Below are 27554 nucleotides of genomic sequence, written 5' to 3'. Positions count from 1 at the left end.
ATGTGATTTACAATCTTGGCTGCATGTCAGTTGTCATCTGGGGAGTGTTTTTACAAGCTCAGACTCCTCGGTACCAGACATGTCAATCAGGGTCTCCTAGGGGGTGTTGGCACATAAGAGTCATTCTCCTCCCTTCTCTTCGGTAACTATCAGTAAAATGAGAATAGGGGTGTACAGAAGGAATAAGACAGATCCAGATAGGTATAATATATCAGGCAGAATGGTAGGTGTCTTAAGATAGGCCTGTTGGTCTCTTCCGTGCTTCCAGACTTAGTTGAACCCTCTCCCTGGCATGCTCTTCTTCCAGCCTGCCTAGCATAAGTTATGTCTCATTCAGTCGGCACATCATCAGAGCAGTGTTTCTTAATGCCCCACTTATTTTTCTCATAGTTCGCAGCAGTTTCCTTCATATCATTTTTTTAGTTTATAATTAACTATTTGTATGATTTTGTCTATTTATAATAGACCAAAAAAAATTTTTTTTTATCTGCTCTGCTTTCCAGTGCCTATCATAGTGCCTGCCTCATAAAAGACATTCCGTGAGTATTTGTTGAATGAATAAGTGGCTGATTGAAGGCGTGAGCCAATGAAGTGATATTTGAATTTGGTTTTAAAGGGTGATTAGAGTTTTGGACAAGTGGGGAAAATGAACGGGGAATTCAAAGTTCTGAAGCAGAAAGTGTGGTTTATGCAGATCATGTAATTTCAAAAAATTGGAGGGACTGGTTTGGGGAAAAGATGAGGGGTTTGCCTTTGAGTGTACTTGATATGCTAACTTTGAGGTACAGATTCCTAGCAGGCACTTGGATATGAGACACTAAAACTGAAGAGTAAGATTTCTTCCAGATAATTATATTTGGGTGTTACCTGACTGAAGACTATGGAATCCATTCATTCACCAAATACTTACTGAGCCCACAATACATGCCAGACCACCGTGTTATAGAAAAGGTAAGCTGAAGGCTGACTGATAAGCAGCTAGTTCTGAAAAGAGCTGGGGAGATTGTTCCAGGTGGAAAGGAACAACATCTTGGGGCAGTAAATATTATTTTTGAGGAACTGAAAAGAGGCCAGAAAAACGGGCTAGGGTGTGGTGAATGAGGGGGAGAGAGCATGAGGTAGGCATGGACCACATCACATGGGGCCTTTGTGGACCACATAGGGAGTCTACACTTTGTCCAGAAGCATGGTGGGAAGGTTTTAAAGTGAGAGAGTAACATGCTAAGATTACTTTTAAAAAGGTTTCTAAAAAAATGGCATGGCAGAGGCGTCTGACCTCCTCATCTAACTTTACAAGGGGGAAGGAGAATCATTATCAGCTTTAACAGCCCAAGGTTGATTCCCGTGAGGCAGAGGTCAGACCTGCTACGCCTTGCCAACATTTTTACCAATTCTGACACCAACTGTCCCTTCCAGGGCACTGTCTACGTCTCTGCTGTGTTTGATATAATTGGTTGCAATGGCCACACAGAAGCCACAGACCATACTTAGAGTTATGGGGTTTATTAGGGACGTAACAAGTTACAGTTTAGGTTCAGGAATGCTCGGCATACAATCTTCCATCAGGACAGCCTCTTCTCAGCCGGGCCTGCAGGCCTCTCTCTAGCCCTTGGCCTGGCCTCTGCCCTGCTCAAGCAAGTGTTACAGAGCTCTTTATCTCTGCTGACAAGTGCCTGGAGGCACCCCACTCTGCCAACAAGGCTCCTGCCCGAAGGTGTTAAACTTTCTCCTTCTGTGGGCCAGGAGGCTCACTGCACTGTCTCCTCCCAGTCTCCTAGTCCTCCTGCCTCTGCTGCCGCTGTTTCTCTGTTACTGCTTCTCGCCATCTTGCCATTTTTGGTGTTACAGTCCTCTCTGTCTTCCGGGTCTAGGAGGGTCTCAACGCAGGGACCCCAGGTCCAAAGGATGTGCTCCGTTTCTGTCTCTAAGGAGTAGTAGTCAGGTCCCCATCTGCTCTGGGATTGACTCTCTTTTAAGCCTAGCAGGATGGCAAAACTGACCAGTCCCCTTGTTAGGGTTCCATATACCTTATTTGCATGGTTCCACCCCCACAAGGGTGCCATGCACCTTACTTACATTATTAGTAAGCTATCCAGTCCTCTTGGTGGGCCACAAGCACCTCATTTGCATAGCTTCAATCAGTCGTTTGGTGAGAGTTACACAGACTATGGCTAGAAGAGCCATGTTAAGTAATTCACTGTACTACAGTTTTTCTGGCTACTGTGTAGAGAATATAGAAGGAGGCAAGAGTGGCAGAGAGGAGACCAGTAAGGAAGTGGAGAGACAATGGCAAATAGGACAGGGTGGGAATGGGATAGATTTGTGGCATATCTAAAAAGTAGAACGAGTATAATTCACTAGAGAAGGAAAGGAGAGTGGGAAGGATATAACCCTAGGGAATATTTGGTGGAAAGGAGGAGCCAGAGAAGGACAGAGGAAAATATTGGTCCTTGAAGTCAAAGGAGAGCCAAGCTACTGCCCTTTCAGTGGGAACCAGTAGGGATAGAGGAGCCTGTAAAAGAGGTTCAGGGAGGAGCATGGATAGGTCATCAGTGTTCGGGGATGTGGGGAGGTCATGAAGGTTGAGGACTTAGAAAAAGAGCCATGTATTTACCCATGAGAAGATCATTGGTGACCATGGAGAAAAGGCATTCAGTAGAGTGAAATGGAAGGAGTTAAGGAGTGTTTGATGGGAAAGTGAAGGCAGAGTACCAGCTACTCTCTTAGGGAAGTTGGGAATTGAAGAGAAACGAGACAGCAGAGAGCTTGCTTTGCATGAACTTTCATGGAAAAGTATGTGTGTGAAGGTTGTTGTTAGGTGCTATTGAGTCAGTTCCGACTCATAGCGACCATATGTACAACAAAATGAAACACTGCCCAGTCCTGCACCATCCTCTCAATTGTAGTGTTGCAGCCACTGTGTCAGTTCATCTCATTGAGGGTGTTCCTCTTTTTTGCTTTCCCTCTACCAAGCATAATGTCCTTCTCCGGGGGCTGGTCCCTCCTGATAACATGTCCAAGGTATGTGAGACGAAGTCTTGCCATCCTTGCTTCTAAGGAGCATTTTGGCTGTACTTCTTCCAAGACAGATTTGTTCGTTCTTCTGGTGGTTCATGGTATATTCAATATTCTTCACCCACACCATAATTCAAAGGCATCAATTTTTCTTTGGTCTTCCCCATTCAGTGTCACCATGGCTTGGGTCAGGTTCACCTTAGTTCTTAAAGTAAACATCTTTGCTTTTCAACACTTTAAAGAGATCTTTTACAGCAGATTTGCCCAATGCAATGCATCATTTGATTTCTTGACTGCTGCTTTCATGGGTGTTGATCATGGATCCAAGTAAAATGAAATCCTTGACAACTTCAGTCTTCTCCATTTATCATGATGTTTCTTAGTGGTCCAGTTGTGAGGATTTTTGTTTTCTTTATATTGAGGTGTAATCCATACCTAAGTCTGTCGTCTTTGATCTTCATCAGTAAGTGCTTAAGTGCTTCAAGTCCTCTTCACTTTCAGCAAGCAAGGCTGTGTCATCTGCATTTCGCAGGTTGTTAGTGAGTCTTCCTCCAAATCTGATGCCGTGCTCTTCTTCATTGTCTAGCTTGTCGGATTATTTGCTCAGCATTCAGATTGAGTAAGTATGGTGAAAGGATACAGCCCCGACACACACCTTTCTTGACTTTAAACCATGCAGTATCCCCTTGTTCTGTTGGAACGACTGCCTCTTGGTCTAAGTACAGGCACTTCATGAGTGTTTTGGAATTCCCATTCTTCGCAACATTATCCATAATTTGTTATGATCCACGCAGTCAAATGCCTTTGCATAGTCAATAAAACACAGGTAAACATCTTTCTGGTATTCCTCTGCTTTTAGCCAAGATGCATCTGACATCAGCAATGATATCCCTTGTTCCACGTCCTCTTCTGAATCCAGCTTGTAGTCCTGGCAGTTCCTTGTCAATGTACTGCTGCAACCACTTTTGAATGATCTTCTGCAAAATTTTACTTGGTGTGATATTATTGATATTCAATAATTTCTGCATTTCCGTGCATGAAGGTAAATATTTTTAAAACCATATTGGACCAATATTACTGAATATCTACTGTGTGCAGGTCACCGTGCTAGGTGCTATACCAAGATTGCTGTATTCATTTTTGACTTTAAGCCATTGGCCAAATAGTGTATACCAAAAAAAAAAAAAAAAAGCCAAACCTGTGGCCCTTGAGTCGATTCCAACTCATAGCGACCCTATAGGACAGAGTAGAACTGTCCCATATGGTTTCCAAGAAGCACCTGGAGGATTCGAACTGTTGACCTTTTGGTTAGCAGCTGAGCTCTTAACCGCTACGCTACCAGGGTTTCCAAATAGTGTGTCACATTAAACCCATTGCTGTCGAGTCGATTCCGACTCATAGCGACCCTGTAGGACAGTAGAAGTGCCCCATATGGTTTCCAAGGAGCGCCTGGTGGATTCGAACTGCTGACCTTTTGGTTAGCAGCCGTAGCTCTTAACCACTGTACTACCAGGGTTTCGAAATAGTGTGTAGTGATCTCCAAAGTGGATTTTTGAATCCTAGGGGGAAGGAAAGATTAGAATTAATTTGTTTTATATTTTTATCTTACCTTTGAGATTTCTTTTTAGTGTTATGTTTTAGCTTTTTTGAGATTAAAAAAAGTGGGAAATCACCATTTTAAGTCCTTTTCACATTAACTGTTTTAAACCTCTGAAGAACTCTGTGAAGTTATTTCCTCACTTTATACATGAAGAAACCTAGGCCTGAAGAGCTTAAGTTGCCCAAGGTCACACAGCTAGTTCAGTGGTAGAACTGGGATTTGAAATCAGATCTGCTTTACTTGAAAGTCTTAACCACCTCACTTACTGGTCCTCACTTCATCTACCCTGTGCTTAATGCTTTTTCATCTTTTTTTCATTTAGTTTACGGTGATTCTGTAAGGAACGCATTAAAATATCCATTTGCAGTTGAGAAATCTGAGGCACAGATGAAGTGATTGGCTCATGGTCACGAATCCAGTATATGGCACCTGCTGGACTCTTTCCACTGTCTCTCAAAATGGACAGACAGAACCCAGGTTTAATTGTTTTAGTAAAGTAGGGGAGGGTGTTTCTAGTTATCTGACCGAGAAGGGGCAGGGGCAGGAATATTACGTAGACAAAGTAGAAAACAGTAATAGTTCCCATTTTTTGAGCACTTACTCTGTGTTAAGGGTTTATTACCTCATTTAGGTACTCCATTTTACAGATGAGGAAAATGAAAGTTAAGCGTCTTGAGTGAGGCCACACAGGAGGAAGACTGTGAGCTCTGTCTTACTTCAGGCATCATGCTCCTAAACCCTGTACAGCACTGCTCTTGGAAAGTTGTTATGCGGATATCAACTAGGGATAATTGCTTGGCACCAGATGTACGAGTCTGTTGGGGACCTGGTAAATAGTCTTCTGACTTTTCTGTAATACTTGGTAGCTCGAGTGGGGAGGTTGGGGAGGGGAGGAGAAGAGAAGCATAGAATAAATAAGACTTCAATAAATCAAAAGGGGGCCTCAGGGTACAGGGATGGCCGATTGCAATGGAGTTTGTTGTTAAGAAAAGTGGTTTTGAAATTCATTCTTAGAATAAATATTTATTGTGGTTCTGTTTGATGCAAGATTTATTGGGTTATGGAGGAAAGAATGCAAAAATGGATAAGATGAGGACTTTGACCTCTAGAAGGTTAGAGAGGGAGATAAAGTGCTTCACCAAAGAGCATGATTGAAGGATATGGGAGAGGTGGAGGGTGGAGGAGAAGTATGGAAAAATATTATGCAAATGGTTTGTTGGAGATTGAAGGTGGCATTAGGTAGGGCTGGCCTAGGGGATGCCATCTAGCTTCTCAGGAGGACCCATCAGGGCTTTGTTCACTGTTTTCCTAGGTCTGGTTCTTTGGTCTCAAACATATTGAGTACCTGGAAATAGTCTTTTGTAGACAGGGTTGTATTCAGACTTGAGTTACTATGCTCAGAACAGGATGCCAATTTATTATTTTAGAGTGAAGAATTCCTTTCCTGTTTAACAGAATTTTAAATTTTGCTAGGATATTGCTTTTCAATATCAAGAGATCTGGGAAATCAAATTTCATAACATCAAGCTTGCTTGGTAAGCACGGAATAATAAGATAGAATGGTTTGTGGTGGGAGAATACAATTACAATAAAAGCTAAGATTATTGATTGCTTACTACATGCCATGTATTGTAGTAAGTGTTTTGCATATAGTAGAGCATTTTTGATTCTCCCAGGGTTCCTCCTACAATGTAGGCACAATTATCCTCAGTTTATAAATGAGGAAATCAAGGCTCTGAGACAGTAAGGTTTGGTAATCTGCCCAAGGCTATTTAGGTAATAAGAGATTGAGCTGAGATTTGAACCCAGTCCCTCTGACTGACTCTAAGACCATATACCCCTAACTACTACCCTATGCTGTTCCCATTTAAGATTCATGAAATAACCTTGTGCCACTGGAAAGAATACCAAGTACCACCTAGCTCTAACATTTCTCTGCCTTGGGCAGTTCAGGTGTCAAAGTGCCCCCCCCCCCCATTTTTTCTAGATTTTTCTGTTTGTTGGCTGCACCATGGTGTGGTCACATTCTTTGATTAAATATATTAATATCATTGACTAAGCCTTTTTATCCCTCTCTCGTCTTGCTTTTGGTTTGGGAGACATTCTGTCTCTTTGGAAGGATTTTGCATATCTGTGCAATGTGATTTTGTGTTGACTCTACTATCTTATTTTTATGGGTTAAGTTTATGAGTTTCCTTCCTCTCCTAGCTTGTGTCTCCACTGGATTTAAATTCATATTCTGAGACTGATTTTAGAATACCCAGTCTAGCTTCAACCTAGCTTTCCAATTTAGCCATGGCCCAGCACAGGCTCTCTGGATCGCCAGCTGTCATTGATATCATCCTTCCTTCATGGCTGCCTGTATCTCAATCAAACCCAGTTATTCAGTGTATCTGTGTGTTCTTGATTTCCTAATTGGGTGCCCTTGTTTCTGTTGTGCTTGAGGCTTGGAATGCCATTCTTCCTAGAAGCCTCCCTGGTCTGATCCCTCACTGGGAGTAATCTCTTCCTCTTCGGAGTCTCAGAGCAGAGGATTCTTTTTTTTTTATGTCTCTTTTATGGCATAATATACTTTCTGCCATATATTTCAGTTGTCTCTGTATCGCTCCTGCTAGACCATCACCTCACTGAACAGTTCTGCCTGGTTGACTTTCGTATCCTCTAGCTTCTAGCTCAGTTCCCTGTACATAGTAGGCATTTGATACCTGCTGAATAAATGGATGAATGAGCAGAATTTTTAATTAAACTTCAGCTCTTTGGTCCAGTTTTTTCACCTTGCTTTGCTTTTCTTCTTCCTTTCACATTTCCTTTTCTTATAAACTTGCTGTGTTTTCCCTTGCACTGACTCACTGAACTTGTCTTCACCACTCCCTTTTCTTGTCCAGATTTTGCCTCATTCTTTCCCCATTAACAGTCACTGTGTGGGAGTGCCACATGCTGCTGGTCAGTTTCTCCATCCTTTTGTGGCTCTCTTCTCTCCATGAATCATATGACCAGCTTGGGATCCCAGTGGTGATTACGTTAAGATCTTAATAAAAAGACCATGTGTACGGAACAGTCTTTAAGGTTTGTTTAGTATATCTTTTACAAGTGGGAAGCTTTCTGAAGCATGTTTCAAGGGAAAAGGAAAACAATTCTTGGGTACTTAGGAGGTAAATCAAGGCATATAATATATTCACACTGTGGGATGTGGGATGTTAGAGGCATCTTATTTGACAAAAGAGATAATGCTGGAAGCCACAGACACTTCCGCTGTTAGTGTTGAATCCTAGAATTTTTCTACAGCTGGAAGAAACATTAGAGATTAGGGTATTGTCCAGATGAGAAAACAGACCCAGAGAGGCTAAATGACTTGCCCACAAAAACTGGGGTTATAAGTAGCCTGCGTTCCTTCCCAACACTCAGTGTGGCTTGGGCACTACCATGTCTTTGAAGGCAGTGGGTAGTTTGCCTAAGTGGAGGCTTTGGGTCTCTAAAACTGAAGGCTTTTCAGTACTGAAAAGTAGCCTCTTTCAAGTTGGTAGCAGATTGAGTGCCGGGCAGCCTTCACCAGAAGGGGCCCTTTTCACCGTCAGATCACTGAGGGTGGCTCCCTCTGGGAATCTGTACAGTGGGGACTGGCTAACAGAAATCTATTCCTTTTGCATTTGAAAAGGGGCCAGCACTTAATTATAAAAACATTTTCAACCCTTCTTGCTCTTTTTCCCAGCCCTCATATTCCAAGTTTTGCTTCAGACTTAATTTTCTTATCTGCCACTACTTGTGTTAAGTTTTTATTGCTTATTCTAGGTCAGATGTTAGTATGAGACATGGGAAATCCAGAAAATGTCTTAGAGGCTTATGACTGGTTTTTTTTTTTTAGTACCTGTCATGGGAGAACCGTTTACTTACTCATAGAATAATGTGTTTTGTCACTGAGCAGCGAACCAATTGCCAGGGCAGATAGGAAAGGCTACCTATTTGAACCAAGGTCTAACACTTTCTCGGCCCAGGGAGCAGCAGTGTAAAGAGATCAGACAGCCAAGAACAGGAAGTCAAGTGCAAACAGGATGTACTTGTCTTTACTGCAACTTGTATGCCAGTGTTTTGAAACTTGGTACAGTTAAAAGTCAAGACTTCTAATATTTGAGCTTGACTGAAGAAATTGACCCTTCTAGTTTGAAAAGAAGTTAGTTAACACAACTAGTCCTTTCCTGCTCTTGTCTTTATATACATACGTACAACTTTCTTCAAGGGATCAGGTCATTCTTCCTGGCTCATGGTTTTTCCTAGTTTATACCATATTGCATCCGTATAGTCTATAAAATGAAACCACTGAATAGACTCCTTCTGTTGTGGCGTTCAATCTCTGCTTGGCTATTTATTTTTTTATTTTATTTTTTAATTTTTATTAAGCTTCAAGTGAACATTTACCATTCCAATCAGTCTGTCACATGTAGGTTTACATACATCTTACTCCTTTCTCTCACTTGCTCTCCCCCTATTGAGTCAGCCCTTACAGTCTCTCGTTTCGTGCGAATTTTGCCATCTTCCCTCTCTCTCTATCTTCCCATCCCCCCTCCAGTCAAGAGTTGCCAACACATTCTCCCGTGTCCACCTGATTTAATTAGCTCACTCTTCATCAGCATCTCTCTCCCCCCCACTGACCAGTCCTTTTCATGCCTGATGATTTGTCTTCGGGGATGGTTCCTGTCCTGTGCCATCAGAAGTTCTGGGGAGCATTGTCTCTGGGATTCCTCTAGTCGCAATCATACCATTAGGTGTGGTCTTTTAATGAGAATTTGGGGTCTGTATCCCATTGGTCTCCTGCTCCCTCAGGAGTTGTCTGCTGTGCTCCCTGACAGGACAGACATCAATTGTGGCCGGGCACCAACTAGTTCTTCTGGTCTCAGGATAATGTAGGTCTCTGGTTTGGCTATTTATTTTTAATGTTGTTGTTGTTAGGTGTTATTGAGTCAATTTCAACTCATAGCAACCTCATGTGACAGAGTAGAACTGCTTCATAGGGTTTTCATTTTTCTTTTTAATCTTCATGGAAGCAGATTGCCAGGTCTTTCTCCCATGGAGCAGCTGGGTGGGTTCGAACCACCAACCTTTCAGTTAGTGCTTAACCGTGTGGCCATCAGGATTTATTTTTAGTAACAATAGGAAATTTTAGCCTTTAAGTCACCAGCCTTTTAAATTACAGGTTCCTTTTGCTGGGATACAGAATTTCTAACACTCTTCAAGGGCTTCCTGAGCATGGTAGTTTATATACCAGGGCGCTTGTTAAGGATTGAATTGTGCCCCCCAAAAGTTCTTGTCAGTTTGGCTGGGCCATGATTCCCAGTATTGTGTGATTGTCTACCATTTTGTCATCTCATGTGATTTTCCTATGTGTTGTAAATCCTACCTCTGTGATGTTAATGAGGCAGGATTAGAGGCAGTTAGGCTCATGAGGCAAGACTCAATCTACAAGGTTAGGTTATATCTTGAGTCAATCTATTTTGAGATAGAGAGAGGTGAGCAGAGAGACAGGGGAACCTCATGCCACCAAGAAAGCAGCTGTGGGAGTGGAACACACCCTCTGGACTCGGGGTTTCTGCGCTGAGAAGCTCCTAATGCAGGGGAAGATTGATGACAAGGACCTTCCCCCAGAGCCAACAGAGAGAAAGCCTTCTCCTAGAACTGGCACCCTGAATTCAGACTTTTAGCCTCCTAAACTGTGAGAGAATAAACTTCTTTTTGGTAAAGCCACCCACTTCTGGTATTTCTGCTATAGCAGTACTAGATAACTAAGACAGGGCCTTTAGGTACATTCTTAGTTTTTGAATTGGAAATTTCCTTGAGTATGAGAAGTTGGATCTTATGCTAGCTGCTGAATTGTTTCACCAGTTCAGGGATACCCAAAACCAAAACCAAACCCTTTGCCGTCAAGTTGATTCTAATAGTGACTCTATAGGACAGAATAGAACCACCTCATAGAGTTTCCAAGGAGCGCCTGGTGGATTTGAACTGCTGACCATTTGGTTAGCAGCTGTAGCACTTAACCACTACACCACCAGGGTTTCCTCGGGGAGAACAGGTTATATAAATAATTTGCTTGAGGTCACTCAGCTGGTAAACAGTCTCAAGAGCACTTATTCTTTGATGCCCCTTCCGTTTCTCACTGCTTCCCACTGTGACATCTCTTCCATTCATTAGGGTCTCGATTGCCTATAGCGTAACCACCAGCCAGGGAGTCATCTTGGGGTCTTTGTAGATTATTAAAAGCCTTTGAGTTAATTCAAAACAGCTCCATTCTGATGATCTCAACCCATAAACTGATAAAAACAGGGCAGGTAAAGGTCTGGATACTGTGTTGTGTGTGTTCTTTATCCCTGCCACATTGCAGAGAAGACTCTTATCATTCCACACTGCAGTTCCAGGAGCAGATGGATAAAGTAGTGTCACATCTAAAGGTCGATGGCCCAGTAACTGTGTGTAAGAGGTGAGAACAGCATTACATCCTGATGGCAGCATAGGTGTCTCCACAGGTGGTGAATATGAGCCAGTTGGAATTTGCCGTGGGATATAGGCAATGAGTAACACCTGAAGACCAGGTCAAGCACCAGAGGTCATTGCAAAGAGAGGAGTGATACAGTGAGATACAAAGGTTTTCTTTGTGGCGCTTTACAAGTTAGAAATCCCCACTCATTTCTGCGTCTTGGGATAGACACTGAGCATATCGCATCCTGGCAGGAGCAGAAAACATTTCAGAAAGTCAGCACAATTTTCAGATTGAGATCAAACATCAAACCAAGCTAGAAGTCTGTGGGAGGAAGGAGGTGGTTAGTCTGAACTCATCCTGAATTTATCACAAAATCCCATCTGACTTCAGTGCAATGCAAGCAGTTATGGTGCACCAGGTGGGGGCCAGAGGTGTATATCTGAGTTTCTGAATGTGGCAGAAAAGAGGGGTTGAAGAGTGAAAGGAGAAGTTCTAAACTGGCTAGATTTAGGAAAAAGCTACACACTTATTAGCAATGGGGTAGAATTGGGAAGAAATGTAACAGCCTGAGGCTGCAAGGGGGATAAACCTCTTCTGACCACCTGGGTGGGAAGTCTGGAGAGATTATTATAAAATGAAGACCTTAGGTCAGGAGCCAGGAGTCATTTTGCTCCGGGAAGATGGGTTCCAAAACTAGATTGAAGATATTAACATGTCTAAAGAAGAAGAAGAAAAAAAAAAAGGCAGATAGGGGATAGAGCAGAGAAATTTTGTATTTTTAAAAAAGGACTATTATTGGGCACCCATTATGTGCTAGGCTTTGGGGTAAATGCTTGACATGTATTATTTAATTTATTCCTTTCCATTACCATTTCAGTGTAGCAAGTTCTATTGTTTTGAGGATGTTAAGGTTCAAAGAGTTTAAATAACCCAGAACCTAGAGTCCTTGTTCATTCCATACCTCAGTACACTGGGCTACTGTCCCTTTTGTGCTGTCCACTTTGGAAAGGTAAACTGCATAATTCTGGTCCGAGCAAAACTCCTGTCCTGAAACCCTGCCTTTTCCCAGGACACAGGAGTGCCAGACTCCTTTTCACCTAGTCCGTGGTTTAGTGAACTTATTTATCATGGTTACCCATAAGTATTCTTTATTCCTTGTACAGCTTTCGCGTGCATATGAGGCAATTGAAAATACCATGGCTTGGGTCAGGCACATGTTAGTCCTCAAAGTAGAGGATCAGTGAAAGAGCAGAAGACCCGTAACAAGATGACTGACACAGTAGCTACAACAATGGGCTCCAACATAGTAGCAACCATTATGAGAATGGCACAGGACCGGACAGTGTTTCATTCTGTAGTATGTAGGGTTGCTATGAGTTGGAACAGCCTTGATGGCACCTAACAACAACAAACACCCATTAGTCACTGTGATAATATCTTGTGAAAGAGCCTTCTTCAGTCATAAGGTCCAGAAAAGCTTATCATGTGAGTCCTGTTTCCTGCATGAGAGTACTAGGGGGATCAGAGTCACTTTATTCTTCATGAGCTTTGTCATCAGTTTTGATGGAGGAAGGATCCTGTAGTGATTAAGCCGCGAGTCTGATTAGTCTCTGTTTTCAGCATTGTTAGTAGACTTTACCCTGAACTCTGCTGTCTTTCCTGATTGACTCACCCTTTGGGGCAAAATGCCTGGGTTGAAATTAAATGTGTAGGCTTCTCCGCTGCAGTGTTCAATCTGTCATCTCTCCTAAACTCCACGTTAAGAAGCAGCCATTTAATTGGTCAGACCCCAGGGGTGATATTTTGGCAAGACTCCATTGGTTCGAATTACTTTTCCCTGAACTTCATAGCAGATGCTGAAGTCCCTCTGCAGACATTTGTCACCGATGAGTTGAAACCAGGGAGTTTCCAAGAACATTTATAACTTGTGATTATTATGTGTGTTTTTCAGTTGTTTACAACAGTTACCACTTCAGGAAAAGAGCTCATGTATTACTAGTGGGAAGTGAAATCTCTCTCCTTTTCCTCTTATTCATATTGTCATCTTAACGCTTTATGCCCCAAGACCCTCTCCTGTTCTGACAGTTTTTTTAAATATCCTTTTGTCCCATGTTGCCCCTTCCTTCAGTCACGCAGCTCCTCCTTCCACCTCGTTTGGGCTGTTGGTGTGCCTTGCTTGAAGGTGTGTCAGTAGCAACAGACAAAGCTGATTATTGATGAGCTTTGTCATCAGTTTTGATGGAAGAAGGATCCTGTGGTAATTAAGCTACAGGTCCATTTATTTGTTTATGGCGTTGTTAGTAGACTTTAACCTTTCAAGTACCATTTCAATGTAGCTGGTTCTATTGTTTTAAGGAAATTAAGGTTCAAAGGATTTAAATAACCCATAGACCTGGGTGGCACCTGGTTGAGGTCTGTCTCTTTGATTTCAACATTTCTTTTCTCTATTATCGTACTTCTCTATTTGTTGGTTTTCATTTTTATTTGTATTTTTTGCAATTCTCACCACAGCACCATCTCAAAACCAAAACCACTGGGCGGGCATTGAAGCGTTCTGTGTCTTTTGATGCAAGGAAGTGGTGGAAGTTAATAGTCATGTTACTCGTTGAGGCTCTGCTTTTTTGGCTTTCTACTGCAGTAATAGCTGGCAATTTTAACAGTTTTCTTTTACCTTAAGAAGGTAAATCGTTGTTACTGTTGTTTTGTTTTTCTGGTAGCTTTAGCAGACACCAAAAAATTCTTTTCAGTAATGTCTCAGTGGGCATGTCATTACTAGACCTTTCCTTAAAGGCATTACTTTGGTTATGCATGTTTAAAACTAATTTGCCAATTACCCTGGAATTGTGATGACTGTGGAGCTTTCAAGCATAATGTTCGGGGTTTTTTTTTTTTTTTTAAGCTTTATTGTTGATTGTTAGTAATAATTCAACAAAACACGTTGATCACATTTACTTGGCAGCAGAGCTGGGAACAAATCTTTGAAATAGATTCACTCTTGTCTTGTGTTTCACTCTCTATACTCTATGGGAGAAAAATGATTTAAAAATAATTATACAAACCGGTAGCTAACTGATTAAATAGAGCTGTACTAGAATGCTCATTCCCCAGAATATAACCACCTTGCATGTTTTTGTTCCTCTTGGAATCCCCAGTGACTAGAAGAGGGCCAGGCAGAGAACAGTGCTAAATAGGTAATCTGATGAGTAAATTAAGCTATTGAGAGGTGTGCAAGATGCTATGAGACCACAGACTGGGTCAGGGACGGTTTCCATGAGAAAATAAATGATGCAAAAGGCAGGTGGGATGGAACAGTGGTCCAGGCTGAGAGAAAGCCAAAATAAGCTTGGCATTTGAGAGACCTAAAGAATAATAGGATAACTAGAGGCCCTACGGAAACCCTGGTGACATAGTGGTTAAGCGCTATAGCTGCTAACCAAAGGGTCGGCAGTTCGAATCCGCCAGGCGCTCCTTGGAAACTCTATGGGGCAGTTCTACTCTGTCCTATGGGGTCACTATGAGTTGGACTTGATGGCACTGGGTTTGGTTTTGGGTAGAGGCCCTATGCACTAAAGATTTGCTTTCGTTATTATTTAATTGTTGTTAGGTGTTGTTAAATCATTTTCAACTCATAGCAACCCCATGTGACAGAGTAGAATTGCCCCATAGGGTTTTCTAAACTGTGATCTTCACGGAAGCGTATTGCCGGGTCTTTCCTGTAGAGCTGCTGGTGGGTTCAGATAGCAGCTGAGCACTTAACCGTTGTGCCACCAGGACTCTTATTTAATAGTTACCCAGCGAAAATACTTTTAGTTCAGCTGCCAACCTAAAGGTTGGTTCGCTGTTCCAACCCACCCAGTGGCTCCGTGGCAGAAAGACATGGCAGTCTGCTTCCATAAAGATTACAGCCAAGAAAATCCTATGGGGCAGTTCTGCTCGGTCACATGGAGCCATTGTGAGTCTGAATTGGTTGGACAGCATCCAACAACAATAGATCTTTGTGGAGTCCTTGAGTGGTTTTGGGTTAAAGAACTAGATTTGGCTTTTTGTATCTGGTTCCTGAAAATCACCCAAGCAATTAAGGTGCTCTGGTGGCGTGGTGGATAAGCACTTCGCTGCTAACTGGAGGGTCAGTGGTTGAAACCCACTAGTTGCTCTGAGGGAGAAAGATGGGGCAGTCTGCTTCTGTAAAGATTTACAGCCTTGGAAACCCTATGGGGCAGTTCTACTTTGTCCTATAGTGTCGCTATGAGTCAGAATCAACTTGACAGCAGTGGGTTTGATTTGGATTTTTGGTTTGTCTTTCTAAAATAGCCAGGCAGATAGAGGCTACACAGGCCCCACACCTGGAGAATTTACTTCAGGAAGAGAAGAGGCGTGATTCAATAAATCGTGCGTATTCATTGAATCATGCGTGTTCATTGAGGTCCCAGTGACAAGCAGACCCTGGCTGTTGGAGCTCTCTCTTTGGGACTTCAGACTGATGAGAACAGCCATGCACTGGAAAGGGTGCAGCAAGTCCCTGGGGACAATGGAAGCCTCATGCCAGGACCTCCCAGACTACGTCTCTTCGCATGTATCCTTTGTAGTTATAATAAATGGGTAACTGTAGTTGTAGGTAATGGTCTCTATGAGTTTTGTGAACTGTTATAGAAAATTAGTGAGGGCAGCAGGGTCTGGCAGTACAGAGTCGATTTGTGTAGACCCAGCTCTGGGCGGCTTGGTGACAAGGAAAGGCTGCACGGGCATTTGATGCAGAAGGATAGAGTCTAGCTTGTGACCTAGTCCCACGTGACTGAAGGGTCAGAGAGAGAGTTTTTGCCGTGGAAGTGGCTGGTGATGAGATGTGAAAATGAGGGAAGGTAAAGCCTGGATCCATTTCCAGGTGGGAATTGGGTTTGTGCTGATTCTTGCCACGAAGTTACTGATAAAGGTAGGGTTTGCCCACCTTGTCCCTTTTATGGTGCAGTTGGTAACGTTGCAGTGGCGTAAACAGTTAATATGCTTGGCTGCTAACCAAAAGGTTGAGTGGTTTGAGTCTACTCAGAGGTTCCTCAGAAGGAAGGCCTGGCAGTCTCCTTCCCAAAAAACCAGTCATTGAAAACCCTATGGAGCACAGTTCTACTTCGACGCACGGGCTCTGTAAGTTAGCGCTGATTCGCTGGCAACTAGTTAGGGTTAGTGGATCGTTAGATGTAGTCAGAATAACTAAGTCAAAACCCCTCCTTAACTGGAACACAGGTGGGCAAAAATAGAACTGAAACACATCTTAAATATCAGTTAAAGGCTTATCTTTGTAAAGTCGTCAGTCTGTATGCTAGTACCTTTTGTTAGTCATCTGCTGTAACAGAAATACAAGTGGATGGCTGTAACAAAGAGAAATTTATTTCTTCACGGTAAAGTAGGCTAAAAGTCCAAATCCAGAGGAAGCCTTTCTCTTTCAGTTGGCCTTCTCATCAGTCTTCCCCTGGACTAGGAGCTTCTCTGCTCAGGAACCGCAGGTCCAAAGTACGTGCTCTGCTCCTGACACTGTTTTCTTGGTGGTATGAGGTCCCCCTGTCTCTCTGCTGGCTGCTTCTTTTATATCTCAAGAGATTCCCTCAGGACACAATCTAATCCTGTAGGTTGAGTCCTGCCTCTCTAACACAACTGCCGCCCATCCTGCCTCATTAACATCACAGAGGCAGGATTTAGGACATATAGGAAAATCACACAATACTGGGAATCTTGGCCCAGCCCAAAAGATACACACATTTTGGGGGGGGGACATAGTTCAATCCATGACATACCTTGAAGTTGTAGTAAGTAGGAAATGTAGATGATTTACTGGATGTTTAAATTCAAATTCTGAATTCCCAGGAATGTTTTTTCTGTCTATGATACCTTTTGGAAGGTGCTCAAGTGTTGAAAGGATGGCTTGGCAGGTAGATACCCCTTTCCGATGTTCTTAGAAGGGGGTAGGAACTAGCATTAAATATTTCTTACCTGCTGGCCACTTCAGGTGATTTCCATTGTCTTCTCCCACAGTAAAACCATTGACCTTGCTCTTCTAGCCCTCATGCCTATGAATTATAAATGCTAAGGAAAGGGAGTAATAAAAAAAAAAAAATTTTTTTTTTTTTTTGAAAGGGAGTATTGATGGTAAAAGCTGCCCCCTCCTTCCATCCATTGCCTTTTAGTTGATTCCAACTCATAGAGACCCTGTAGGACAAAGTAGAATTGCCTCACAGGGCTTCCAAGGAGTGGCTCTTGAATTCGAACTGCCAGCCTTTTTGGTGAGCTAGTAGCCCAGCTCTTAACCACTGTGCCACTGGGGCTCCCCTCCTTCCACAGGACCCCAAATTAGTCAAAGAACCTGGACTCACATCCTGACACCCCCTGGCTGTGTGATCCTGGCCCAGTTACTCAACCCTCCAGGTCCCAGCCTCTTTATTCACAAAATGAGCATTTGAATTCTGATTTTTGTAGGATTATTGTATTAAATATGACAATAGAAGTGAAGGTAACACCTTACTTGACATATGATAGGTATTTTGTAATGTTTTTACTTTTTTCTTTAAAAAATAAAGTTTTCTAGCACTACCTGAGAAGGGACATCAGGATTCTTGAGTCTGAATAACTTTGTCTGCTGTCTGAAATAACAGCAACAAGAGGTTCTCTCTCTAACTTAAAACTTTGATTCTTTATATTAAAATATAACTTGGGGACTAACAGAAAGAAGAGGTGCTTGCCCTTGTGTCCTTAAAGTTGGGGACATCTCAGTGTGAATGGAGGCTCTAGAAACTGGTTTGGGTAGAGGCGAACATCATTTAGTCCTCATTAACCCTGTGCTTTATTATGTTGTTGTTATCGTCAGATGACGTTGGGTGGGTTCCGACTCATGGTGACCCTATGTACAACAGAACAAAATACTTCCTGGTCCTACAGGAGCCTCACAGTCATTGTTATGTTTGAGCCCATTGCTGCAGCCACTGTGTCAGTCCATCTCACTGAGGATCTTCCTCTTTTTCTTTGACCCTCTGCTTTACCAAGCATGATGTCATTTTCCGGGGACTGGTGCCTCCTTATAACATGTCCAAAGTACATGAGATGAAGTCTTGCAATCCTTGCTTCTAAGGAACATCCTAGGTGTAGTTCTTCCAAGACAGGTTTGTTTGTTTTTTTGGCAGTGCATGGTAAATTCAATATTCTCTGCCAACACCATAATTCAAATGCCTCCCATTTACTGATTGTCTAGCACTGCCCTCTGCTCTTTATCTAAGATTGAAAAGCACTGCCAAGGTGGGATCCACCTCTACTGAGCACCTGTTCTGTGTCCATCCTGTGAGGTAAGTGTACTCCCGTTACACTGAAGCTCAGAGATGCAGCTTACTCAGGCACATTCAGCCACTCAGTGTTAGAGCCAGAAGTTGAGGTCAGGTCTGATTGATTTTAAAAGCCAAAGTAAAACGTATTTGGAAACAGCTTTTTTATCTTTTACTGTTCTGTCTTCTGAAAATTTAGCCCTAAAATAAAATTCTTACCTAGGAAATAATGCATTATCTATTACCCACATCCAAAGGGCTACCTTGGAGGATGGAAAATGTCTACTAGGATTTGAAGCCTTTGGGAATGTTTTCCTCCGCTGTGTCCCAGCCTTGTGAAATATCCCTTGTTTATGTCTAGCCTGTTGTAAAAATGGTGCAGTGGGGGCATCTGACTTTGTCTAATATCATGAGGAGGGAGAATCACTACGAGCAGCATCAGCCCAAGGCGATTCCTATGAGGCGGAGGTCAGACGTACCTCTTCTCTCCAACCTTTTTACCAATTCCTATACCAGCCACCCCTCCCGTGGCACTGTCTGCTTCTCTGCTGGGTTCGATAATTTTGTTGCAATGGCCACACACAACTTACAGATCATACTCAGTTATGAGGTTTATTAGGAAACTAACAGGTGACAATTCAGGATCAGGAACGACTCAGGACACAGTTCTTCCATCAGGACAGCTTCTTCTCAGCCGTGCCCGATGACAGGCCTCTTTCTGGCCCTCGGCCCCTCAGCCTGGCCTCTGTCCTGCTTGCGCAAGTGTTATAAAGCTCTTTAGCTCCACCAGTAAGTGTCTGGAGGCACCTTATTCCTCCAGTAAGCCTCAGCTCTCTTGCTTCATGGGCCGACAAGTGTCCAGAGGCACCCCACTCCTCCACGAAGCCTCCTGCCCGAGGTTGCTCAGCTCTTTTGCTCTGTGGGTTGGCATACCCACTGTAACTGCCTTGTTCCGTAGGCTGGGATGCTGTGCCATCTTGTGCCAGTCTCCTGGTTCAGCTGCTGCCATTTCTCTACCACCACTTCTCCCCATCTTGTGCCATCTCCAGTGTTACAGCTCTTTCTCTGTCTCCTGGATCTAGGAGGTTCTCAGCACAAGGATCTCAGGCCCAAATGATGCACTACGCTCCCGTCTCTTCTTGATGGTAGTGAGGTCGCCCCCTTGCTTTGGGATTGGCTGTTTTTTTTTTTTTAAGCCTAGTGGGATGGCAAATCTGACCAATCCCCTTGTTAGGATTCCATATACCTTATTTGTATGGTTCCACCCCCAGGGGTTCTGTGCACCTTATTTGTATTCTTAGCAGGTTGTCCAAGCCCCTTGGTGGGCCACAAACACTGTATTTGCATAGTCCCACCTAATTATTTGGTGGGAGTCACAAAGGCTATGGCTAGAAGGGGCATATTAATTCACTGGGCCACACCCATATACCACGTCAGCAGGGATCTTTATTGTAATTCAGGCCTTGGGTTCTAAAGCTCCACCATACACTTGTCTCCTCTGTGACTTAGGTGTTCTGAATTCTTTATTCTAAAGTAGATGCCTCAGAAATAATCTTAGTATCACAGTGAACATCTTCATTGTCCAGCACCCAGCAAGTGAGGCCAGCTGGTAATATGGTTTACTCGGCAGGTGGCTTCCTTATAAACGCAACAGTTGCTCTATCTTCTGCTCATTGTGTTGTCACCAGCATGTTAAATCTTCCTCAGCCAGGGTGGACACCTCAGGCAGGTTTACTGGAAAATTCCAGTTGCCACTCTGAGATTCTGTTTTAAACTAAACAGTTTCAAGGGAGTTGACGTTTCTTGACAGACGAACTTATTTTTAAAAGTAAGCAGCCTTCCAAGTTGAGAGATGATTTTAAATTTCAGGTGAGTTCTCGAGATATGGGTGGTTATGGCGTGGGTGGTGTTATCAGCTGTGCTAAGGCCCCTGCCCGACCTAGGCACTGGGGGGCAGGTAGGAAACCAAAGCTTTGGGTGACCAGAGAGAGAGCTTGGGCTTTCCAGCCTATAGTCACTATGGAACATCTAGGCTGTTGCCATTTTAGAATTGTAGCTTATAGTTTAATGATACATATATGTTTTTTAATTTGCTGTTTATGAAATGCTTGCTATAGGTTAGGCACTTTATGTACACTATTGCTCATCCCTGCAATTACCCTCCAGTGTCTGTATTTTACAGATGAGGAAATAGGCTCAAAAAGCTTAAGTAACCTGTCCAGGGTTGCACAGTTAGTTAACTAACCTTTGTTTTTGATAAAGAATGTTTTCTTCTTCACAGTCATTTAATGTCACTATAAATATTGATAAAATGCTTTTGGTCCTAAAGAGAGGCAACTAGTACTTGCCTCATTGCCTATATTGATAAAATGCTGACTTCCTTTGGCCTGTTTGTTCCACAAATTATTTGGGTGTCTAGGAGGAGCCCTGGTGGCTCAGTGGTTAAAGCGCTCGGCTGCTAACCAAAAGGTTGCGGTTCAAACCCACCAGCTGCTCTGAGGGAAAAAGATGTGGTAGTCTGCTTCCATAAAGATTTACAGCCTTGGAAACCCTGTGGGGCAGTTCTACTCTGTCCTATAGGGTCGCTATGAGTTGGGATTGACTCAATGACAACAGGTTTTTTTTTTTTTTTGGTAGTAGGAAGCAGGCACTGTGCTAGATGGTGTGGATAGAAAAGTGAAGACAAAGTGCCTGCCTTTGGAGCTTACAGTCTGTGGGGAGATAGACTGTAAACAAATATAATTACAGATTATGACTGTTCTCATGAAGGAAACTAAAAGGACAATAAGAGACTTACGACTGGGGTGACTCCTCTAGATAAGGTGATGGGGAGACCCCTTTAAGGAGGTGATGTTTGACAGGAGATCTGAAGGAGGAGAAGGAGCACTAGAGGCAGAAGGGAGAACAGTGCAGAGACTCTGAGAGAAGGAAGGAGCTTGGTGTGCCTGAGGAACTGAGAGTTCACTGTGCCTTGAAGCTTAGTGAGTGGTGAGAAAAGTAGCATGATGAGAATTGGAGAGATGGGCGGGGGCCAACCCATGCAGTGTCTTTTAACCATGTAAGGAGTTGGATTTTTTTATTCTAAAATGCAACAGGGACACCACTGAAGAGCTTTGATAAGTGTCTGTGTACATAGGACAGAGAGTGGATGTCTTGGGGAGAAAGAATTGGAGAGGGGTGAGAATTGAAGCTGGGAGACCTTTAGGAGGCTGATCTTCATTCAAGAATCCATTCTAGGCTCTGGAGATACTATAGAACGCAAAGTCCCTGCCCTCAGGAAATTTCTATTATAGTTAGGGGAAGCAGTTAATGAGTAAACAAATAATACCAGCTAGTACTAAGTATTATGTAGATGATTAGAAAAACCAGTTGTCTTCAGGTTGATTCTGACTCGCGGTGACTCCAAATGTGTAAGCGTAGAACTACTCCAGAGGGTTTTCAATGGCTGATTTTTTGGAAGTAGATGGCTTGCCCTTTCTTCCAAGGTGCCTCTTGGCAGACTTGAGCTGTCAACCTTCAGGTAGCAGTTGAGCTCATTAGCTGTTTGTACCACTCAGGGACTCCAGAAGATTAGAAGGGGACATTTAAGTTGAGGGTTAGATGAAAAGAAGGAACCAAGCTTGTGAAATTCTGAGGACAGTCCAGGCAGAAGGAACAAATAGCAAATTCAAAAGGCCTAAGGAGGGAAACAGGGGTAGTAGATGAGAGATGATGATTTAGACCACTGTGGGGGACAGGAGATCTGGAGAAGGCAGCCCAAGATAGCCTAAGCACCCCTAGCATTTAGAGAACAGAGTGAGGGGGAAGAACCAGCACATAGGCTTTGAGGTAGGAGGAAAACCAAGGGTGTAGTATTCTGGAAGCTATGAAAGAATTAGAGGGGGCAGTGTTTCAAGAGGGAGAGAATGGTCAGTTGTGTCCAGTGCTGCTGGGAGGTGAAGTAAGATGAAGATAGAGAAGTGTCAAGTGGATCTGTCCACTTGCAATTCTCTAGTGACACTGAAGAGATTAGGTGGAATGGTTGAGTCAAACTAGATTGGAGAAGATCGAAGAGTGAATTAAGAATTGAAGAAGTGGAGTCAGATGTTTGGAGAGCTTTTGACGTAGAGGAGAACAAAGGAGCTTTACTGAGGAGGGAGGAAGGTGTGATCAAAAGGGGAAGTTTTCTTATTATTTTTTAACCAATTAAAAATATTCTACTAGATGCTTTTCAGGAAAAGCTGTTATGTGAACTCTTAAAGTATATGGTTTGATCAGTTTTCACAAAGTGAACATATTTGTCTAACCAGACTCAGGTCAAGAAATAGAATGTTACCAGAAGCTCACTTGTGTCTCCTTCTATCTACTACCCTTACCCCAAGAATAACCACTATCCTGATCTGTAACACCATAGATTAATTTGTCTGTTTTTGAACTTGATATATATGGAGTCATTTAGTATGTATTAATTTGTGCCTGTCTTCTTTTGCTCCCCATTAAGTTTTTGAGATTCATCTACACTATTGTGTCAGTAGTTTGTTTATTCTCATTGCTGTATGAATATAACATAATTTATCCCTCTGTTCTACTGTTTATGGACATTTGGGTTGTTTTCAGTTTGGAACTATTACAGTAGTGCTGCCATGAACATTATATAAAATGTATTTCTACTTGGTATATACCTGAAAATGGGATTGCAAAGCCATGGGATGTGTGTGTGTGTGTTTATGTATATATATAGTATATACTGCTAAACATTTGGTTGTCCCAGTTTATACTTCCACTAGCAATGTCTTAGCGTTCCAGTTGCTCTACATCCTTACCAACACTTGGTAATATCTGTCTTTTCAATTTTAGCCATTCCAGTGGCTGTTTGGTGGTAACACATTTGGTTTTAATTTGTATTTCCCTTATGATAAGCAAGCATTTTTAAAATCTGGGAGATCCTGGAACGTGCCCATGTGCTGTTGGGAAATTTCCAGTAGAGATGGAGGGCAAGAGCTCAGAGGGAATGGGCTGCCAAGTAGAGAGACTGATTTTTTTTTTTTTTTTTGATGCAATCAGGAACACTTCTCTTGTAGTGTGCAGACCATAGGCTTCAGAGTTAAAGTGACCTAGATTTAAATCCTTGCATTGCTGCCCCCTAGTTGTGATCTAAACCCTGGTGGCGTAGTGGTGAAGTGCTATGGCTGCTAACCAAAAAGGTCGGTAGTTTGAATCCATCAGGTGCTCCTTGGAAACTCTACGGGGCAGTTCTACTCTGTCCTGTGATGTTGCTATGAGTCAGAATCGACTTGACGGCAGTGGGTTTAGTTGTGACCTTTAGCAAGTTACTTAACTTCTCTGAACCTTGGTTTTCTCACCTGGAAATGGAAAAAACAAATCTACCTTGCCAGAATTGTGAGGATGATTTGAGATAACAGGAGGTTAAAGTACCTAGCTCAGTGCCTGGTAGATAAGAAGCATTCTGACTGTAGAGTATCATTGTCTTCTTTACTTCTCAAAATATGTAATTACTTATCAATTATTTCACAGAGGCTTAGCTAAGCTGTATTGATAGGCTTTTCACAGCATTTCCTTTCAAAGCCATTGCAATCGTACTTTAATTGCTTTTTAACGATAATATACAAGATGAAGCTAAGCCCATTCTATATTAATGATCCATAATGTGGGATGCTTTTCTTTATGCACTTACAGCATGGATGCTTTTAACCATTCCAGGAATACATTAGCAACAGTAGGCAAACCACCCACAATAAACTGGAGACGATTCTGTAAGCTTGGCTGCGCAGCCGTTTTCTGATCTGCCACGTCAGAAAGGTCCTTCTTTAAGGTTTGGAGGCATTTTAATTAGATACTTTGAAAGGGTTTCTATAAAGTCTGTATACAGTAGGTTCACTATAAATGTATTAATTTCAAGATGTAGCTGTCTGTGCATCCGTGTAAAGCCTGTTGCGGAAGTACCTGGGTACACAGAGCAGTTACTTAAAATCAGAACAGATTGGATAAGAACCTCGGGGACTTTAATGCCTTAGTTTGGTAGTTAGCAAGGTGGTTTTGGAGTTGCATTGCAAACCAGCACTCATTTTACTAGGACACTGACATTTTGACCCTCCTGCTCCCCACCCCTCAATCCTCATGGAAAAGCCCATGACAATCTCTGATCCACTTAAAATTATTTGCCTTGGGCAGGGGAACAAGTGGAGAAGTGACTGTTCTAAAATTACTTAGGATTCTAGAACCGAATAGGGAGAAATCACGTTACCTACCCTCTTGCCTCTTAACTATGGCTATATCCAGCCTACCAGGAATAGGTCATTAATCTTACCCCATTATTAACACTATAATATTCCTCTTCATCGGGCTAAGTCTCCCAAGAAATACCAGCATACCTATCAAGTTGACAAAAATCCCACATTGCCAGCTAACCATTCTTACCAGAGGGTCCTTCCACAGAGAATAATAACATTTTCTTGTTCACTCCCTACTGTATCTCCCATCTTCTCCCCTTTAGGCAAAGTGAAAGAGGAAAACCTGGCGAGTTTCAAAAAAGCTCAGTAGGAGAGCAGTCAGACTGTAGTTGAGGATCAGATTGCCAAGTCCATCTTTCCTGAAGAGGGTGGGAAGGAACTTTCAAGCCCTCAGTGAAGATTTGTCAACAGTTTCTTTCAAGACCAGAAGGAGGTGTGCAGGTCAGAACGTAAAATTTTTCAGAGTTGTCATCATAGGGAGAATTCTTTACTATGCCCACAGTTGGTTCCACTTTCAGTCCTTTAGTAAAACAATCAGATGCTACTTGTGTGTCATCTGTTTTGGGCTGAGGGATAAGAAAATATTCCCAAGAGAAAAGTGTGTCGTTTGTATGGCATTGCTAAAATTACCAACTCTTTCCCTCTGCCTCCTGAAATAGCCCTGAATGTAGTTGTTGTTTAGGCTGAGGGCTTTCCAGTTTGGCAGGAGAGTACTTTTCACTGACCAGAATAGGAAGTGCTTCTTTTTGGTATTTAAATATATGCCAAAAAAGAGCAAAATCCTAGTCTGCTGACTTCGGTGAACCTCTTCTGTTAGACCGAGCAGGTCTAAGATATTTTATTTTAGTACTGGAAACTCTACCCACCACCTCCTTTCCACAATAAACTCCTCCCCACACACACAGACCCTCGTGGTGAGACCTAGCTCTCCACCAAACCTGTGGAATAAGAGAATGGCAAATTTCAAGTCTTCTCCCAGAGACAAATTTTTCTTTTAAGCGTAGCCAAATACTTGCATAGGCCGAAGACTTTTCTGTTAGAGATGTTTAGGGAAGGCAGTTAAGGATAGATTCAAAGTTGAGAGACTAAAAATAGTGCTGAGGAAGATGGGTTCTTTTGACACCCAGTGAAGGAAGAGGTTTTTTATATCTTGTAGCAGAGTTGAGCTATAGTGCCCGAAGTCCCTGGGGGTAAGGATCCTGTCAAAATAACTTTTTCTGTGTGTCCCTGGTGCCCAGCACACAGCTGGTGCTTCCTAAGTGCTTGTTTAAACAAATAAGTTTAAACAGAATTTACAGTTGGGCGGCTTTCCAGTTTTTTCCTGCTGATTGTCACTTAGCCACTTTGTGGCAAAGCCTTTACCTCTTGGGAAAAATGTACAATATGCAGATTCCTGCGTGGATGAAAAGTTTATTTTCATCTTGTGCTGTAAGTCACTTCCTCTTCCCTTTTTATTTCATTCTTTCACCTCTCTCCCGCTAATGCTGTAAACTTATCTTTGGTTATATCTGCTTTCACCTCCTCTCCGCTCTGATGAAAGAGGTGACCTTTCTCCTGGCAGAGGTAATCCACGCCCCTAATCTGATCACTTGATCTCTTTTCTTTCTAATCCTGTCCCTTCCTCCCATTATTTATTGCCAGTTTCTCTTCCTTTATAATAATAGTCTTTTGGAGTTGTCTCTGCATTCTGTGGGTATGTCTACATTTCTCTTATCTTAGTGACCCTGGATCCTCCTTCTCTTGATCCTCCTTCTCTCTTCCCTTCAGAGTCAAATTTTTTGGAAGAATATCCTTGGAGTCTCCAAATCCTCAGTCCTCACTCACTTTTCAACCTCTGGTTATCAGCCAACTTTTTCTTCCTAAATTGCTCTGGCAAAGAGCACACTCATGCTTTCCGAGAACTAAGTCCAGTGGGCATTTTGCGTTCTTCATTGTATTCAGCTTTCTGGGTCTTTTGGGAGTGTTGTTCAAAACCCTCTTGCAGTTGTCCCACCTCTTGGAACGTTTTTTCTTGTCCGTTCAGCTGATTGGCTTTCCTCTGCTTGTCCTTGTTCTCAAGAGTTCTCCCAGGCCCTCTTCTGACCCAGACTATCTATCTAATCAGTGTCCTGCTCCACTCTGGCTTTAAATACTTCCCAGTAGGCTGAGGATTCCCAAACCTTTATCTTTGCCCACACCCTCCCCCTGTGTGCTGTGTATCCATCAGGATGTCCCACGGGCACAAAACTCATCATCCTAACCCCCCTGTAAAAATGGCACGGCAGGCGTACTGGTGGAGTGGGGGTGCCTTTGGGCACTTATCGGCAGAGCTAAAAGAGCTTTGTAACACTTGCTCAAGCAGAGCAGAGGCCCGGCCGAGGGCTAGCTTGTCTGCAGGCATGGCTGAGAACAGACTGTCCTGAGGGAAGAGCGGTATCCTGAGCGTTCCTGAACCTGAATTGTAACCTGTTACTTTTCTAATAAACCCCATAACTGTAAGTATGATCTGTGAGTTCTGTGCGGCTATTGCACAGTAAAGAAGTAGAGAGTGCCATGGGCGGGACATAGAGAGTGCCATGGGAGGGACGGTTGGTGTCAGAATTAGTAAAAAGGCTGGCAAGAAAAGGCATGACTGCTGCCTCATAGGAATCAGCCTGGGGCTGGTGATACTGATTCTCCTTCCCCCTTGTGAAGTTCGAGGAGGTCAGACACCTCTGCCATGCCATGTTTACACCCCCATCCTCTACCTTACATGAACATATGCCTCCTCCTGACGACCTTATCCCAGGTAGTGATTCCGTGGTCTCTCCTGTCGTCTAAGTCAGAGATCCTAGGCTTCATCCCTCCCTTCTCCCACCTAATTCCCTTAATTGACACATCCTGTTCATTCTGTCAAAGATCTGTCCTTTTCCTTATGTCCATATCCTCATTTTTTGCCTATACTACCAACGCACCTTCCC

At 42.9% G+C, this 27554-nt stretch overlaps 1 protein-coding gene across 6 annotated transcripts in view; it reads left to right on the top strand.

The window, feature by feature from the left end:
- Positions 1–27554, top strand: part of RFFL (ring finger and FYVE like domain containing E3 ubiquitin protein ligase) — a 77556-nt gene that overhangs the window by 26941 nt on the left and 23061 nt on the right. For 2 of the 6 annotated variants that reach the window (XM_049858771.1, XM_049858766.1), the window contains exon 1: positions 962–5444. The exons of 2 other annotated variants lie outside the window; for them this stretch is intronic. In XM_049858771.1, coding sequence (XP_049714728.1) covers positions 5342–5444 — 103 coding nt within the window. In that variant the 5' untranslated portion in view covers positions 962–5341. 2 more of the 6 variants (XM_049858770.1, XM_049858769.1) reach the window with 2 other exon arrangements.

The sequence above is a fragment of the Elephas maximus genome, chromosome 19 (genome assembly GCF_024166365.1).
Source record: "Elephas maximus indicus isolate mEleMax1 chromosome 19, mEleMax1 primary haplotype, whole genome shotgun sequence".
Classification (NCBI taxonomy): Eukaryota; Metazoa; Chordata; class Mammalia; order Proboscidea; family Elephantidae; genus Elephas; species Elephas maximus.
The sequence above is the reverse complement of the archived record's forward strand: the minus strand, read 5'-3'. Positions and strand labels throughout refer to the sequence as shown.